This window comes from Staurois parvus, unplaced genomic scaffold (assembly GCF_062004578.1).
Source record: "Staurois parvus isolate SC_StPar_1 unplaced genomic scaffold, SC_StPar_1.0 ptg000469l, whole genome shotgun sequence".
Classification (NCBI taxonomy): Eukaryota; Metazoa; Chordata; class Amphibia; order Anura; family Ranidae; genus Staurois; species Staurois parvus.
The window spans coordinates 1,234,634-1,254,050 of NW_028318265.1; the positions used below are offsets into that span (position 1 = coordinate 1,234,634).

At 41.2% G+C, this 19,417-nt stretch overlaps 1 protein-coding gene across 12 annotated transcripts in view; it reads left to right on the forward strand.

Moving 5' to 3' along the window:
* The window catches only part of PLEKHA5 (pleckstrin homology domain containing A5), a 213,779-nt gene that overhangs the window by 145,952 nt on the left and 48,410 nt on the right, over positions 1–19,417 (forward strand). For 10 of the 12 annotated variants that reach the window (XM_089689103.1, XM_089689100.1, XM_089689104.1 and 7 more), the window contains 3 exons: positions 1,000–1,116; positions 15,306–15,359; positions 17,603–17,683. The exons of 1 other annotated variant lie outside the window; for it this stretch is intronic. In XM_089689103.1, coding sequence (XP_089545229.1) covers positions 1,000–1,116; positions 15,306–15,359; positions 17,603–17,683 — 252 coding nt within the window. The remainder of the gene's footprint in view (positions 1–999; positions 1,117–15,305; positions 15,360–17,602; positions 17,684–19,417) is intronic. One more of the 12 variants, XM_089689102.1, reaches the window with a different exon arrangement.

The following is a 19,417-nucleotide window of genomic DNA, read 5'->3' on the forward strand; positions in this document are numbered from 1 at the left end:
TTGTGGGCGTGCTCCTGAGCCAAGCTGTGTGCATCCATAGATACACAACATGCCACTCGGCTACGCCCTCTGCTTCCTCCTCACAGTATTTGACTGACCTATGGCTTCTGCTGCTGCCATCTTTGTCTCCTGTGAGGCCAGGAAGTGGAGGAACGGTGCTGCAGATAGGACCCCACTGGATGAGTGAGTGAGTGGAGTCAGGTAAGTGTATATGAATGGGGGAGGGGTGGTTAGTGGAACGTTTTATACATTAATGTGGGGAATGCATTAAGGTACAAAACAGCTAGACTTTAGAACCACATTAATGTAGAATACCTGCAGATATGATACTTACTGACTCTTATCCTGATTGTAAATATGAAGTTTTGAAGCAATTTATACTAATATGGTGATAAATTAGGACAGAAATGTTTTATGATGGTGCTTGTTTACAGCATGCCCAATATTTGATACCAAAGTGCCTGCACTTATAACTCTGGTATGTGGAACAATCCACCAAAATATTCTTCCATTATTCTGTACCAATAAAATGAGCCCTTCTTAGGGAAGGTATGTTCCACATTTTTTCCTGCATTTTTTTTTATATAACAGTGATATATTGGCTGTCCGTCATGACACAGTAAATAGGAGTGGCCCTTGCTGTCCCATTGAGATGATTTCACGCTTGTCCAGTAGTGTAGCCTAAGCCGAAGGAGTTCAGATGTGCTGTGAACCCTCATGTCAGACTGTCCGGACTGGACTCCTTTCTTGGTGGGATATCTCGGACTCCTCTTCTCTTGCTACCTCCTGGGATGTCTCAGCCCATATTTTCCAGTTGTTGGGTATAGAATTAAATAGAGATGAGTTCCTTTATCTGAATCAGTACTTGGTGGACAATGTAATTACCAGTCATGATTATAAGAAGAGCTCAGCTTTTCACAAAGACATATCGTGTGTGATCTACAATGATCTCCTATAACATTGTTTGTTTATTTTACGGCTTCTCCCCTCACTCTCCAGCCAGAGGAGCTGACACTCTTGCTCATCAAACTACGAAGGCAACAGGCAGAGCTGAGCAGTATCCGGGAACACACACTGACACAGTTGCTGCACCTAAAGCAGGCGTGTAGCCCTCAGGTCAGCTGCATGTATCACTCACCCATCATACATGTACTGTGACACGTGTTCTCCCCTTTCTGTGATTGCTGATGTAATCACCCCTTTATCATCCTGCATGTCCCAGTGGTTGAGTTCTGGGGTCATCTGTGTTGGTGATGGACGTGTTCTTTGTGCTTTGTGTCTGGTGTTGTCCTCTGTGTTTGAGATTGTGTGGTGACACTTTTAGGGCTGATTCATTAAAGCTCAACTCCAGGCATACGTAAAAGGTGCACATTAATCCTGCTTTGTAATCATTGATGCAATATTTAAACATGGTATCAGCATCTTGCAGTCTCTGTATAGCAGAGCTTAGACCTGGAGAGTGAGAAGCAACACAAACCGCCAAACAGGTTTACTGTTTAGCTCATGGGCTAGAAAGGGACATGCTAATATGGTGGTGAGCAGAGAGATGAGCTTATCAGTTTGCTCCTTCTACTTTCACTGGCCAATCAAAGGGTGGGGAAACCGAGATAAATCAGTTTTTCTGCCCTGCCAGACACGGCTATGCTGTGTGGCAGAGCTGTGTAAATCTCAGTACTAGATGGACAGAAATCTTTTTGGCTGTTAAAACATCTTTCATATATTAATTTTCTCTTTGTATTTAGCTTTTTGCCTGGAGCTCTGCTTTTAAATTAGAGAAAAGAAAATGAACACAAATGTGGAGTTGTAAGTAGCAACCAAAACAGAATTTGTCCCTATGGGTAACAACTCCAATTCTCTGCTCATTTTCTTCTTTCTAGTGTTAGTGAATTAGCTTATATGTTTCGGGGATGAGGCTGTACTGTATTCTATTGGTCTAGAGTGTATGTGTATCAGTGATAAAACTGTGCTGCATTCTTACTCAAGAGTGTATATGCATAAAGGTTGAGGCTGTACATGGTTTGTTAGGCTCCTGAGTGTGCTTGTATCAGAGATGAGGCTGTGCTGTGTTCAAGTTGGCCAGAGTGTGTATGTACTGTGTTCTGGTTGTGGAGTGTGTATGTGCCAGAGGGGATGAAACTGTGTTGTGTTCTGGCCCTCAAATGTATATATCTCAGTCATTCAGGACACAGGACTTGTATTCATAGGCGCTGGGTTTTTCCCTGGCTACCTTCATGTAATTATTGCCCAGAGCTATCTAGCAGTTTCTGGAATGGTAAGCCAGATTTTACATGATTCATTTTCTATCATTCAACCAACTGAGCTAGTGTGGAGCAAGTGCATTCTGACAGCGGGGACAGTTCCCCATTTTCAGAATACACTCATCAGTACCGCCAGCACTGATTTAGCAAAATGATTCAGCAGGCTGGTTGTACAGAAGTTGTTCAAGAGATCAACTTCTGTACAACTAGCCTGCCCATAGATCAATCATAATTTCAGCTGGTCCCTGCTTAACTAGCCGAATTTCAATCCATTGTTTGGCTGGCTTAACCATCAGTGTCTACCTTGGGGACTGTATACAAACCCCACAGTGTGAGAAGCGGCCTTTAATGTTTGCTTCGGACACTGGATCCTGGGAAAGGCACTCATCTTGGCACATTGCAAGGAGTGTGCTTAGCAGCCAGGTGCTACACAGGTCCAGGGCCGTGGTCCATCTCTATGTTCCCAAACCCTTAGAAGATATGCCCACCATGATTAGCAAAGCTTGGATCCTAATGGCACCAGCAACATGAGTGAGTTAAGACAGAGTTTATCTGTGCTTTAGATTGGTTCCGGCCTATGGACAACCCTCAGCACTTAGCAGTCAAGTGGCTACATAGGTGCGGGAAGGAGAGTTAATTTTAATGTGTTAAACCCCTTTGTACTTGTCTTTGATGCTTTTGGAAACAGAATTTTTTTTATTATTCAGAACACATGCATTGGGGGGGAATTGGAGCCTGACCATGGCACCGAGAGGGAGCTCAATGTAGGCGCTCCCTGTGTCCCGTTAGCCAGAAATGCCTAGGAGGTAACGTACCCGGGTGGGGTGTCGTTCCTTTGTGGAGGCCTGGCAGGAGAACGGTGCCACCTGTGCGGCTGGCCGGAGGTGGCAGCAGCGAGTGGTGGTGTCAAAGTGGAAGAATGAGTGAGGGGCCAGTCGGTTGGAGAGGAAGAGGATGCCGGGCGGTCACGTGACCACCGCAGAGGAGTACTGGGGGGCAGAGAATCTGGCCGGGCTGACACGGAGGACATCCAGGCTCATCTACCACAGGATTGTTACTGCCAAAAGACATGAGGAACCCCATGGAGGGTGATCCCCCTCCAATAGTCACCATTGCAGAAGTGGACTGTGATCGGGAGACTGTGTTAGTAGTCCCTGGGAGAGACTGTCTGCATCCGCCTTAGTTGAAGTAAGATGGAGCTGAAAAGATGACCGAAGACGACAGGAGATGGTGAGTCAAAAACACATGGTGTAGAGATTATTTCGGGGGGGATCACCCAGGGGGCCCAGAAGGAGAAGGAGCTGAAAGAGAGACACAAGAGGGATAAAGACCCCGGAGACCCCTTGAGAGGAAATTGGTACAGGGGGGGAAAATGGAAAGGAAAAGATCAAAGAGGGACTACCCTGGAGGGATACAACCCTAATTTACACGTAGAGGTAATACCTGGTCCCCAGAAAAAATACAAAACTCACTAACAGTATGAAAAGTAAAGTGGCAAAGGGGGAGGGCCAAAGTCATCCCAAGCAACTTCAATTAAACAATATATCCCCTTACAAGAGAAACAAACCCCAGAGAGACAACAGGGAGTAAGTGGAAGACAGGAGATGGAAAACACTAGTGGTGATTGCTCCAGATTGTCTATGGGCGTTGCAAATATCAGTAAAAATATAGAAGTTGAAGACATAGAAAATGTATTGGTTACTGAGAGTCCTGAAGACCTCACAGATGCCCACGAAAGCTGAAATAGCGGAAATGTTTAAAGGTCTGGAAAGATCCATAAAACAGGAGATTGTGAAAATACATGACCTGGGCCAAGTATTATCAAGGGTGGAGGTGACTGAGGAAAAATTAGATAAACCTGCTCAAGTAATAAAATTAGAAAAACAGATGGAAGGAATAAGAAAAGAACAAAGGAATCTGCTATACAAACTGGAAGATCAGGAGAATAGAGATAGAAGATGTAACCTGAGGATACGAGGTCTGCCTGAGACTTCACAAGGGGAAGACTTGATGGAAATAACAATGAAAATGTTTAATACAATAATGAACAGATCACCAACAGAGCCTCTGAAGATTGACAGAGTGCACAGAATAGTAAGACTCCAAGGAAGCAGAAACAAAAATTCATCCATTCATTCCATTATTATAGAGACAAAACTGAGCTTTGGAAGAAGACAAAGGGAAGACCTGTAATTAAATATGGAGAAGCAAATTTACAGGTTTTTTCCAGATATATCAGTGGAAACATTGATGAGAAGGAGAACCTTCAAACCATTGCTGGAACAGATGAGAAAGCAGAATGTTCAATACAGCTGGGGATTCCCAGCATGCCTGATTGGATGGAAAAATGGTCGTTCTGCAAGACTGAGATTTCCGGAAGACTTGAGAGACTTTTGTGAGAGACTTGAACTACAGAAAATAGATATCCCAGGATGGGAAGAAGGGGGCAAGAGAGACTTGGGGAATAGAAAATGAGAGTTGGCAGTCAGCACCTAGTGGGAAAAGGCATCAGAGATAAAATAGGGAAGGAAGAGGAGGAATGGAAGGGATTTTTTTTTCCTCTTCCCCTCTCTCCTCCTCTTCTTCTCCTCCTAGGCTAAGCAAAGTAAAAAATACATTTTTTTTTTTTGGAAAGAGTGGAAACCGGAAGTAGGACAGGTATCCAGAAACGCGGCCTAGAATTTGGTAACGCGGACTGGAGCGCGGCGTATGTGGTCAGAGCTCCACCCTATCATTGAATCGATGGTGGGACTAGGACCACAAATGATTTGTAGGCAAGTTAAGAGCCTAGGGGGAGTTAGGGAGGGTTATGGGGTAGGTGTGAGAGGGGAATGGGTAACTATGTAGGGGTTAGCTCCATGTTCCTCTGGAAGGATGAGGGTACTCTCACTGGAAAGAACTCTGGTGGCAGAGGAATAACACTTATGGGAAATGGATGAGGTTAACTTTATGATCTATAATGTCAAGGGACTGAACATTCCGGGGAAAAGGCATAAGATCCTCAGAGAATTACAACAACGATCTACTGCAATAGTGTTTTTACAGGAAGCTCACTTATTAAAGAAACAAATGTGAAGTTATATTCTAGGTATTACCCAACCTGGTTTTATGCAGATTCACCAACTAGGCATGCTAAAGGAGTGGCAATTGGCATAGCTAAAAACTTAAGGTTCAAGTTGGAGGATCCTGAGGGGCGTTTTCTGTTCTTAAGGGGGAAATTACAGGAAATAGTGTACATTGGCAAATATTTATTGCCCCAATAGAAATCCAATGGCCTGTCTGAAAAGTGTATTGAGAAGACTTCTAGATTTTAAAACAGGCAAACTAATTGTGGCAGGAAATTAACATTTTTGCGTGGACCCCCAGATTGACACAACGTCGCATGTGCAGAGAGAGAGAGAGGTAAAACTCTGAAATCCATATGAAGAACGCTATATCTAAGTCAACTTGTGGATATCTGGAGAGTTAAACATCCTAGAGACAGGGACTATACGTTCTATTCTCCGGCATATGCAACGTATTCGAGATTAGATTATATATCGATGGACCATATACTTTTGGAGTTGCTGGTCAAAGTAAATATAGAAGTTATAACAATATCGGACCATGCACCTGATACAATGAAGTTATTATGGGGAAGAGAGCAGAATAAGTTAAACGTGGAGATTAAATTGGACACTCCTTCAGGATCAAGAGACGAAACAAAGAATAAAAAAAGAAATGGAACAATACTTTGAAAGAAATGAGACTGAAGGAGTTTCAACTGCCACGGTGTGGGAAGCATATAAGACATACATCAGGGGAATTTTGATAGCGATTGGGGTACAAAAAAAGGAACAAAATAAAAAAATGAATATGCTTTTAAGGGATCTATACGAATTAGAACAGTTACATAAAAAGAGAATAACAAAAGAGATTCAGCAGAGTATAATAAATAAGTGAGATGAATTATGTAATTTAATGAAGGAAGAAACAAGGAGAACATTCAACATGATGGAAAGGGAGAGATATCGGTGGGGGAATAAACCAGGGAAATATTTAATGAGAGCACAAGGAAATAAGAATTCAAGGAATTATATAGAGAAGATTAAAGACGATAATGGAGAACTGGTTTACGCAACCACTGATATCGCTAATGTATTTAAAAAATATTACAGTAAACTATATGATGTTATTACACAACAGTCAAAAGGAGAAGAGGAAGAAAGAATTAGAAAGAGACAGATATACTTAAGAGGCTGGATTGCCGAGACTAGGGGAAGAACCGTTAAGCTGCCTAGGGAAACCCATAACGCAGAAGAAAATCCAGGTAGCACTGAAGAGTACAATAGTGGGGAGGAGCCCGGGGCCGATAGGTACACTGAGATATAAAATTTTTTTTAAATCAATTAGTACCTAAACTGAGTTTATATATGTAAGCATTAGGAGAGGGGTTGGAAATAAGAGAAGAATCCTTGCAAGCTCCTATAACAATCATTCAGAAAGAGGGAAAGGATGGAACCCAATATGCTAGCTACAGGCCTATCTCTTTGCTAAATATGAATACCAAATTATATGCAAAGGTGCTGCAAACAGGCTGAAAGATCTAATGCCAGAATGGATTCATATAGACCAAGTGAGATTTGTCCCTGGGAGGGAAGAGACAATGAGTTGAGATTACTGCTTCTTCTACAAAGAAGTAAGAGAGAAAAATTCCCCATACTGGTTTTATCAGTGGATGTAGAGAAAGCTTTTGATAGGGTGGATTGGGGATTTATGTTAGACACACTGGAAGTTTTGGGGATAGGCCCCAAAATGAGGATAATGAAGCTATATACTCAACCCTCTGCAGCAGTAAACGTCAACGGAATTCTTTAAGATGCATAATGGGACAAGACAGGTGCCCGCTTTCGCCTTTGTTGTTTGTTTTATCTTTAGAACCTATTTTGGTATAGCTATAAAAGAGATTAGGATAGGAGAGACAGAACATAAGGTGGCAGCGTATGCTGATGACATGCTTTTTTTATGTGGTCAATCCTAGGCTGACATTTTCCAACTTAATGAAAATAATGAAATATTATAGACAGTTGTCAAATTTAAAAATTAACCTGGCAAAATCTGAGATTCTAAATGTTAATGTCCCGACCTGAGAAGAAAGCTTTACAAAGAGAATTTCCCTTTTCATGGAAAGAAATAGAATGAAAATATTTGGGAATAAAATTAACCTCGTCCTTAAAGAATTTATATAAAATAAACTACATTCCATTAATAAATGAGATCAAGGAGGAATTAAGTTAATTAGCGGTAGGACCTTTATCTTGGATAGGACGAATAAATTTGGTAAAAATGATAATTGTTCCAAAAATCCTATATAAATTTCATATGCTACCTATACAACTTCCGGGAATGTATTTTAAAATAATTAGAAAAATTATATTAAGGTATGTTTGGAGGAATAAAAAAACGAGAATAAGTTATGAAGTGGTGTGTAGAGACAAAGAAAATGGGAGTTTAGGTGTGCGGGAGTTTAAGAGATATTATCACTCAGTATTATTATCACGTATTTTTGATTGGAAATATAACGCACTTGGGAAAAGTTTGGTAAATATAGAAAACACACTAAGTGAGACACATTTAAATAGGATGGCGTGGTTACCACATCAATATCGTAGGTTGGTGGAACGCACGAGCACTTATACATGAAATTTAGTAAGAATTTGGGATGTAATTCACAAACAAATGGGATGGGAGTTTAATTCCATTTTTATGCCGTTGGTGGATACAGATCTTTTCCCACCAGGGAAAGGAAATATTTCAGGTAATTGGATAATAAGAGTGGATGCACAGTTAAAAGATATAATGAATGGTGAGGAAATTTGCTCTCTTAAGGAGATGAAAAACAAGAAAGAGCTGTTTTCTAGATTGACGAGTGGCGATATTTTCAACTACAACACTTCATGGCAAGACTCCCTAAGCCCTTAAGGACAACAGTGGATTTGAACCAATTCGAACAATTATTTAGCACATGTAAGGAAAAGAAGCACGCTGCTTCACGACTTTATAAAATTCTTACTGTAATAACAGAGGTTACTTCCCTCCGGTATTTGGAGAAATGGGAAAGGGAACTTGGAATATCATTTGATGAGCAACAAAAAAAGAAAATCTTCAGACTAGCACATGTGGCTGTAGATATGAAGGTGGTGGAAATGAACTACAAATGTTTAGTTAGGTGGTACTTCACACCGAGTGTGGCACATAAGCAATATGGAGATAAATCACCTATGTGTTGGCGGGGATGTGGGATTAAGGGCACAATGACACATATTTGGTGGGTGTGTCCTAAAATCCCGGAATATTGGCAGGAATAATGCACCTAATCCAGGAGATAACTGGGGTTAAGATCCCGAAAGATCCAAGAGTATGCCTATTCCATAAAACCAAGACTACAGTAGAAAAATATAAGAATTTGGTGATATTTCACCTTATAAATGCAGCAAAAGGATTGATACCCAAATTTTGGCAGGAACAAGAGGTACCAAAAATAAAAGACTGGATAAGTAAGGTAGAATAAATATATATATATAATGGAGGAGCTCTACAACATAGAAGAAGACAAAATGGAGAGATTTCGAGAAAGGTGGGAAAAATGAAATGAGTTTAAGAGATCAAGTAAATATGTAGAAATGGGAGAAATAGGGAAAGATGGGACAAGAGGACATGTATAATTAAAAAGGAGAAAGTAGGATAGGAAGAAGGAGAAGGGTATTCTGAGGATACTCAGCAGTGACGAGGAATGAGGAGCTAAGGGTAAAGAAATGGGGGAGGTAGGTTTTCTTGGTGGTATGTTTAAACGGAAGTGTATTTTTTTATGTTATGATGTGTTTTGTAGTTATGCTGAAATTTGAAAATTAATAAAATATTTATAAAGAGACTTTTTTCAATTTAAATTTGGCAGTGTTTACCGATCTGGATATATTTTCATGATGGTGATGTAGTTGCAACACGCCTTCCAGCTGAAAAACGTCCACCTGCCGTATCTGTCGAAAATGTGCACAGCGTGTGCACATTTTACTACACTTCTTTCTACCTTCTGCTACAGAGACATAGTCTAGGAACATGTCCGTGTTATAATGACGCCTGTTTTCCAGACATGATAAACCCCATACATTCTGCATCCATTATGTTAGCAACCCACAGGGAATTCCCTCATTTCTCAATGATGGATCACAGGCACAAGGAAGCTTGGACAAAAGTGCCAAATAATATCCTCTGCTGATGGTCTACAGCAAATGCAGAACACCATTCTAGGGGAAAGATGTTCTCTTGTCCTGGAACAATGTCTTATGACACCATTTCTCTCTGATCCTAGCTCCGTATCAGGCACGAAACATGTGGCATGTCTGACAAAACCAGTTTTCTCTGCTACTGTTTCTGAATTCTTTGAAAAACTCTCAGCTTTCCTAGAACCTTTGGAACCTTTCAGACCACAATCCTCTTCAGCATTCACCTGGTCATTGCCGATCTCCTAGGAATAGATATATTAAACTCACATGTTAAGAAGTTCATAGAGGCATGTAACGGGCTATTGGCATACTCGACTTCCCAGAATGGCACCCAAGCTTCACCCAGCGTGGGAAGTAGCAGTGAGTGGAATTTTCTTATGGAAATAAACTAGCATTCTGCACTATTTGGATGTTTTATTTCTTCCTTTCAACACATCTATTCCTGGGAGATCGGTAAGGACCAGGTGAATGCTAAAGAGGATCGTGGTCTCAAATATAAAGGAAAAGCGCAATTGACCCTTTTTTTTTGCAGTGGGGTCCATGATATAAGGTGAGGAGATACCCATGAGGTGTGGTGAAGAGCAGAGTAGTGTGTATTCACGCTGAAGGAAAAGTCATATTGCTGTTCTGACTGTAATTGATGTATCGATTGAGGATTGCACAAAGATTGGTTGGTGTATGGGAGTCTTACATTGGACCACACGTTTTTGTTTTTTTATGCTTTAAGAGCTATATACAGTGGAAATCGAAAGTTTGGGCACCCCAGCTAAAAATTTGTATTAATGTGCATAAAGAAGCCAAGGAAAGATGGAAAAATCTCCAAAAGGCATCAAATTACAGATTAGACATTCTTATAATATGTCAACAAAAGTTAGATTTTATTTCCATCATTTACACTTTCAAAATAACAGAAAACAAAAAAATGGCGTCTGCAAAAGTTTGGGCACCCTTCAGAGTTAATATCTTGTACTGCCCCCTTTGGCAAGTATCACAGCTTGTAAACGCTTTTTGTAGCCAGCCAAGAGTCTTTCAATTCTTGTTTGAGGTATCTTTGCCCATTCTTCCTTACAAAAGTCTTTCAGTCCTTTGAGATTTCTGGGCTGTCTGTCACGCACTGCTCTTTTAAAGTCTATCCATAGATTTTCAATTATGTTGAGGTCAGGAGATTGTGAAGGCCATGGCAAAAACTTCAGTTTACGCCTCTTGATGTAATCCCCCGTGGATTTCGAGGTGTGTTTAGGATCATTATCCATTTGTAGAAGCCATCCTCTCTTTAACTTCAGCTTTTTCACAGATGGGATCAAGTTACCATCCAAAATTTGCTGAAATTTTATTGAATCCATTTTTCCTTCTACTCATGAGATGTTCCCTGTGCCACTGGCTGCAACACAACCCCAAAGCATGGTTGATCCAACCCCATGATTAACAGTTGGACAGAGGTTCTTTTCAATAAATTCTGTGCCCCTTCTTCTCCAAACGTACCTTTGCTCATTCCGGCCAAAAAGTTCAATTTTAACCTCATCGGTCCACAGAACTTGTTTCCAGAATGCATCAGGCTTGTCTATATGTTCAGTTTCAAAGTTCAAACGATGATTTTTGTGGTGAGGACGTAGAAGAGGTTTTCTTCTGATGACTCTTCCATTAAGACCATATTTGTACAAGTATCTCTTTATAGTGGAATAGTGTACCACAACTCCAGTGTCTGCCAGATCTTTCTGGAGGGATCGTGCCGTCAAACATGGGTTTTGAATTGTTTTTCTCACAATCCTGCGAGCTGTTCTGTCTGATATTTTTCTTGGTCTTCCAGATCTTGCTTTAACTTCCACTGTTCCTGATGACTGCCATTTCTTAATTACATTCCGAACACAGAATATTGACATCTGAAAACGCTTTGCTATCTTCTTATAGCCTTCTCCAGCTTTGAGAGCGTCAACTATTTTCAGTTTCAGTTTTCTAGACAACTGCTTAGAAGAACCCATGGTGCTGATTGTTGGGGCAAGATCAGATGAGTCTGGGCATTTAAAACCTTTGAGTTTGACATCATCTGGTCTTCCCAGACGATGATTAAGAACAATCCATGACACTGGCAGGTCTCAGCTTTGCAAAGGGGGCAGTGCATGCTATAAATTCTGCAGGGTGCCCAAACTTTTGCAGACGCCATTTTTTTTGTTTTCTGTTATTTTGAAAGTGTAAATGATGGAAATAAAATCTAACTTTTGTTGACATATTATAAGAATGTCTAATCTGTAATTTGATGCCTTTTGGAGATTTTTCCATCTTTCCTTGGCTTCTTTATGCACATTAATACAAATTTTTAGCTGGGGTGCCCAAACGTTCGATCCCCACTGTATGTATTTTTTTGTACATTCACAAAATGACACTGAATACTGGGGAGATCTGTTTATGATAAAGGGTCATGGTATGGGGATATATGATATTTGATTTGTTTTGTCTTATTGGAAGTACTTCACCAGTATTTGATATAGATTCATTAAAACAATGGAGTGATTGCAAAGTTGGGTGGTAACTGACTTAATTTGACTTATGGCTTCTTGATAAGTTATGACTCTCAACACACTGATTGATGGGAAGTGAACTAGTCTTTGTCAAGTAGCACCACATTCCCCACAGCCAAACAAGCCCCTATGTGCACTAAGAGGCTGGCTAAGTAAAAAAAAAAAATAATAATTTTTTCCTATCCACGCAGAAATTGAATGCATTATATGAGGGTTGGCCTAATCTTGAAAGGATATTCAGGCCTCTTATCTTTTTGCTTAAATTTATCCTGGCAAAGTGTCGAAGAAATGGACTATTTCAGTAGTAGACCCTGCCATTTTGGTCCTCAACAACACTACAGTTTCTATTGAGGATGTTTCCTCTTTTAAGAATTCAGGGGGTGGGTGTTTTAAAGCCCTCTTAAAGGCTTCAATTGTACTTACAGGTTCAGCCCAGCAATTCAATCTGCTTGCTAGACTTTTGCCAGTTATGCAAAACAAATGAACAGAATATATGAATCTTTTTTTTTTTGGGGGGGGGGGGGGGGACATCAAACAATTACAGCGATGCATTCAATCTTATTATTTTGTGTGGATGCTTTATAGAAAATGTAATTTGCTAAGTCTCTAGAATATTTCTGATCTCTGTGCACTTGTGCAGGATTTTATGGCTTAAAGCTTGGTCTGAAGCTGATGTAAGAGATGTCTTTTACCCATGCCTTTTGACCAGGAGCACCTGTACTACCATTCGAGCTCTCTCCTACACCCTGAGTATTCACAAAAGTGCTTGTCCCACTTCTTGTTCTTCTGTGGACCCAGGTCATTCATGTCACTGGGTACTTGGACAATCTTCTACTGAAGGACTTCTCTGCCACAACACTGTTGCCATTGCCAAATGACACTTCAGTTTCTTCAAACCTTCAACTGGCTAATCAACTTTCTAAAAGTCTGTTCTCCAGCTCTCACACCATCTGGTACCTGGTTCTAGTCTTGAACACAGTCCAAGCCAGAATCTTCCTTCCTCCACACAAGATTTCCTCCCAGAGGTTTTACTTGTGGACCCTCAGATCCAAGAGACCACCCTCCACTCCAGTCCACTTTGCTTGGTTTCACTCCAGGAGTCTTCAAGTCAACATTCTTATGTTATTGAACAAATCGATCTACTCTCTGCATTGTCCTATGCCGCTATGCAGTCAGACAAAGCTTTCTCTATCATGGTGGATCTCCAACCCTGGAGTTGGAAAAACCATTCCTCCTTCTGCTGTGAAAAAATGGTGATGACTCCTTAATTGTCCAGGGTACCTGGTCCCCTTAATTGTCCAGGGTACCTGGTCCCCAACAGACTCAAGACGCCCCATCAGCACTCTGGAAGAGCGAACCATTAGATTCTTACTATATGTTGGAACCTTCTTCTGCAAGGTCAGTCAGTGAGGATACAGTCAGACCGTGCCACAGAAATGGCCTACATAAACTATTGGGTGGGGAGGCCCCAGCAGTCAAGCTACTCTAAGAAAAACACATCTTATCCCTTCCTTGGGATCTAAACTTGGTTCTCTCTATTCAAGAGACCCCCTTTTTGAGCCAATTAGAGATATCCCTTTCGGAGACCCCAAATTTAAAAATGCCTTCCTTCTGACCATTATGTCAACTAGTAGCCCTTTCTCATAAGGAGCCTTACCTGTTATTGCACAAGGATAAAGCTTGAGACCAAGACCTTCCTTTCTGCCCAAAGTGGTCTTTCTTTTCTATCTCAATGACGATATTATCCTTCCTTCTCTGTGTCCTGCTCCTAAGCATAAACAAACCAAGGGCATTTGCTTACACTGTCTGGATCTTTTAGGGCATACCTGACCACCACTGCTTCTGTTTGCCAGTCCCGTTTTTTGTTCTCATTTCTGGCTTTCAAAAGGGCCATCCCGTCTTTTACATCATAATTGCCACATGAATCAGACAACTTATTTCCAGAGCTTGTGCCTTCCCCTTTCCCTATCAGAGGTCATTCCTCCAGGTCTGTTGTTGTCTCTTGGACTTTCCAGTATCTGCATCCCAGATTTCAAGGCTGCCACCTGGTCCTCTGCTGAGCCAAAGCCACAGTTGATGCAAGCTTCAGCTGCTAGATGTTTTAAGCTGTTATCTGAGTGATCTGTTCAGGTTCTTACCCTTGTTTTTTGGTGCAGCTGTTGGCAGTTCTGTTTGCTATATTGTTGCCCACCCACCAGTTTATTGTTTGGAGATACCCCATAGTTTATGAATACAAATCCTGTATGGTACAATTAAGATAAAAAGAATTTTGATAAATATGTAAATTCCTTATCTTGGAGTGCAGTCCGGGACACAGGACCCTCTCCTCTGTCTCTGGTGGTCACTTCTTATTGCTTGCTAAAAATGTGTGGTTTTAGAGAGTTGAGGTAAGGGAGGTTATATGTACGTGCCCCTGGGAGTGGCTCTAGCAACGTTTTTGCCAGTGTCCAATCACCTAAAGGTAGCAGGCAAATAACCCATGGTCTTTCAGTACACGTTCTGGCTTCTGTACTGTACTCCAAGGAATCTACAGATAAGTAAAAAGTCCCTTTTTACCAAGGATGTTATGCTGTGTTCTGGCTTCAGAGAGTCCATGTACCAGGAATGTGGCTGTGCTGTGTTCTGGCTCCAAAGTGTGTATGTACCAGGAATGTGGCTGTGCTGTGTTCTGGCTCCAAAGTGTGTATGTACCAGGAATGTGGCTGTGCTGTGTTCTGCCTCCAAAGTGTGTATGTACCAGGAATGTGGCTGTGCTGTGTTCTGGCTCCAAAGTGTGTATGTACCAGGAATGTGGCTGTGCTGTGTTCTGGCTCCAAAGTGTGTATGTACCAGGAATGTGGCTGTGCTGTGTTCTGGCTCCAAAGTGTGTATGTACCAGGAATGTGGCTGTGCTGTGTTCTGGCTCCAAAGTGTGTATGTACCAGGAATGTGGCTGTGCTGTGTTCTGGCTCCAAAGTGTGTATGTACCAGGAATGTGGCTGTGCTGTGGCTCCTGAATGTATATGTACCAGGCATGAGACTGAGTTGTGTTTTGGCTCTGGAGTATATATGGATGTACCAGGGATGTGGCTGTGGTTTGTTCTGGCTCCTGGGCATATGTATATGTACCAGGGGTAAGGAGGTGTTGTGTTCTTGCTCCAGAGTTTATATGTACCAAGGATGAGCTTGTGCAGTGTTCTGATGGGGTGAACAGAGGGAACAGAACTCTATTAATCTTCAGAAGTTTTCACGTTCTGTGTCCTCTCTTTATTCTTTAATGCGGCCGATAGAACGAGATTCTCTCACATCATCTTCAAAGGAACCTCATCTACGTGGATCACCAGGTGGGATTTGGAAGTTTTTCTATATATTTGCTGGAGTTAATATTACATTCTGTGACCCAGAACTGAACTGCAATGCTGCCTGAGCAGAATTCTCAATCCTCCTCCAAGATACAAATGAGTGTCTAGAAGGAAAGATTAGAATTACCATTTTTTTCTATAAATTTTCTTATAAATCCAGTGTGAGTTTCCTGTAACATTCCTCAGTTATGAGACAGGATACATCAGAAATGTAAACAAAGAAGACAGTGAACTATGAATTAAAGCTGAACTTGAAGCAAAAGAACTTTCACATATATTTGTATATACTTTGTATAAGTGTGTGTGTGTTTTCCTTCAGCCAGGTGGATGGAGGAGCCCCCCTCCCTGAATACACTGATCAGCAGCTGATTGAGAAAGTTTTTCCAACATGTCCCTTCAACAGAAGTCGATCAAACAATCAACTTTAACCCTAGGTTCACACCTAAGCGCTTTCCGCAGTGTTTTGCAGAAACGCACTACAGTCCATTTAACATGATTTCCTATGGTTCACGGGTTCACATCTCCGTGTTTTCACCCGGTGCTTTTTTTGGAAAGGGTCAGGGACTTTGTTTTTTGGTTCTATAGACTTCAATGGAAGCGCTGCAGGAAAGTATGTAGTGCATTTTTTTATGCGTTTCGCGTTTTAAATCTGCCTAGCAACAAAAAAAAAAAAACATCAAAACGCAGTGCAGAAACAGATCAAACGCAAACTGCATAGGTGTGAACATAACCTTACAGGGACAGCAACACACTGATCCAAATGTGTCAGGTCACTGCTGAACCACACTAATTTAAACCAATGTATGGCCAGCTTTATTCTGTGCAGAGAGTACAGCTGTGGCAGGGACTCAGCAGGCCACACCCTGTATAGGCTGCCTGTTGAAAAATACAGAAATCTGCAGATAAAAGACCAGTTACCCTGCACAAGGAGTGAAAGATCAGCAGTGATTGGATTTTATTAGTCCTGGTTCACACTAATGCGTTTTTTAATGCTTTTTGCAGAAAATCACTATCATCTATTTAACAAGGTTTCCTATGGGATATGTTCACATCTATCAGTTTTTCAGCTGCTGCATTTTTGGAAAGGGTAAGGGATTTTTTTTAAACACAAAAAGCAGTGTTTTTGTTACAACAGAGTTCAGTGAAGACGCTGCTGAAACACATGTAGTGCGTTTTTGCCACATTTTTCCTTTTTATATTGCCCAACAAAAAAAAAAAAAACGGTATAAAAGGAAAGCAAAATGCAAAAATGGATCAAAAGCAAACTGCATTGGTGTGAAACAGGCCTTACAGGAAGCTCTTGTACAAGTTCCAAACTGGACTACTGCACAGATCTGGAAAAATACACAACGCTCACCAATATTCAAGTTAGAATATGCATACTTATAGAATTTAGACGATAATTGCTTATTCCAGAGTTCAGCTTTAACTTCATTAAAATTTACTTTTTGTTTTACATTCAAAAGTTCAAATGTTTTTATGTAGATGCGTGTTTTGCACATAATCATTTTAAGCTATAATCTTATCCAAGTTGTCCTACCTTTCTAATTTTCTATGCTTTTCAACCCTGCCTTTCTATCCTCCTTTTCTTGGTTTCAGTTCTCTAAATTGACACAGATCTGCTGTATGCAGATGGCACATCTGAGCTGAATTCTATAATAAAAATGAGCATCTGTATCTGAACAGAGAACTCTGTAGAATAAATTTTAGAAGAAAGATTCAAAGTAAAGCATTTTTTAAAGAAAAGACTGTGATCGATCATTCATATAACAGTGGGTTAAAGTTATTTGTTGAAAGTAAGACAATGCTGCGCATTCAATGGCTTCTCCCTGATCTGCTGAATTTTACCTCTATGAAGGTAGTAGGATGTGTGTTTGTATGTTCTGGGTGGAGTACACTGCAATGAGAGTGGGTTAGTGTAATCCTCTTTCTTGGCGAAAACACTCTGGGCACCTAAAATCTCCCAATGGTAGCTACTTCAACTGCTGCTGCTACTGCTATACCACTCTTATTCCTGGGGGTCTCTCTTTCTTTAGTGACTTTTTTTTTTCTAATGACCTGTATTTGTATATTAACTATTAGCACACACAGTAGGCAGCGGGAATTGCAGATCTGGGCAGTTGGCAGCACAGCCCAGGTTGGTCAAGGAAGTTTCATCACTGTTCTATATGTCCTCTCTTATATCTCACTGTGCATTAAACTGTGCTCCTTCATGTCTGACGTAGATGAAAGACAATGACCCGTTAATCAGCATGGTTCACACCATGATTGAGAACTCTGCGCTTAGACCACAACTGTACCAGCAAGTAAGCCTGTGGACCTTGTTGTCATGTGTACTTCCTTCCCCAGTAACATCATATGCTGTACCCGCCTCCCTAGTGAAATCATAGGCTGAACCCACCTCCTTTGTTACATCATATGCCAAACCCACTTCCTTGTTGAAATCATATGCTAAACCCACCTCCCTAGTAACATCATATGCCAAACCTGCCTCCCTGGTGACATTAAGCCCACATTTTTGGTGACATCGCTGACTTCACCCTCCCTTGTCAGAACGTATGCTAAATGCCACCCTTTGATGTCATATACTGACTCCGCCTCTAGCGACATTACATGCTGAACCTGCCTTCCTGGTAACATCATGTACTGGCTCCACTGCTTCAGTGCCATAACCTGTTTGAACCTGCCTCTGTTGAAATCTTATACCAACTCTCCCTTGTGATTACATATACTAAATTCTCCCCTTTTTAAAGTAAAACTATAGGCAAACTATAGAATAAGGGAGGTTATAACCCCTATCGGTTTATTTTTTTGCCATCTGTGTTCCTTTGGGGAGAGTTACCTTAATTTCTTGTCCCATAGCCAAAACAAGAAGTGAGAAAACCTGCAAATTAAGGGAATTCCTTTGGAACCCACAGATCAGCAGAGCTAGTGACCCCATTTGTAGATTTCCCACCTACCACTTTTCTGGGAACAACCCAAAATTTTGGGTTTCTTTTACTTTACTTTCACTTTTGATGTTAATTGTAAATGGGACATATAGAGAGGACAAATCTCCCTAACAGGCACAGACAGCAATAAAAACCTGACAGGTGTGCCAATCCACCTCCACTTTGTCCAAAACTAAAAAAAAAGTTTTGTCTTTAGTTATACTTTAATTCATCATATTACAACTGCATTCCATCCAGCAACATCCCAAATCCCCCTATTTTTTAACATTATGACTTCCTACATTGATTTTTTTTTTTCTCCTGATGACCTTCTAAACCAATTTCCCTCTCTGGAGTATCCATATGGGGACCCCTACCCTCAATAAGACCATTGGAAAACTCGCTGTCATCACATACCAGATCTCCCTCTCGTTTGTATTCTGACTTTTATGCTTTGTTGACTTCACCAGTTGACCTCTCCTCCTTGAGGACGTCTTGTGCCATTTCCCCTTTCCATTGACATCATGCACAGACATGGATTTCTGAAAAGGACTTTCCCCCCAACATTGACTCAGTTTGTTGGTTTCTTTGTATTCCTTGTTTTTGCTTACACCGCTCAGTAATTTCATAAACCAATTTGCCATTTCCAGTGATGTCATCTGCAAGCCTCGCTGTGTTTGGTTGTGTGGCGAGCAATCCATTATCACTCTGGCTCTCCTCGTTTGGAAAGCACGCTTCTGCTGCCAACCTGGCTGTTGTTGGTGTTGGAATGGCTTCTGTCTGTGTCATGCTATCACATGGTACTGTACACTGAGCTCACACCTAGTTTTCATCTGTAGTACCAGTATGTGACCGGCCACAGGAGGTATTGTGGAGGGATGGCAGCTCCAGGCCTTCCAGCACTGTATTCGCTGCGGCCTCACAGTCTATGGTGCAGTCAGGGTGATAAATGCAGTCCAGAATATGTACTATAACAGCTCCCTGAATATTCATAAAGCCAAATTCTGTAGGATTCAGGAGTCCCATCAGCCCAGTGAAGAAACTAACAAGTCCTAGCTAGGCAAGTCTTCACAGACAAGAGAAAAGATCAAGTGGGTTCAGATTTGTCAG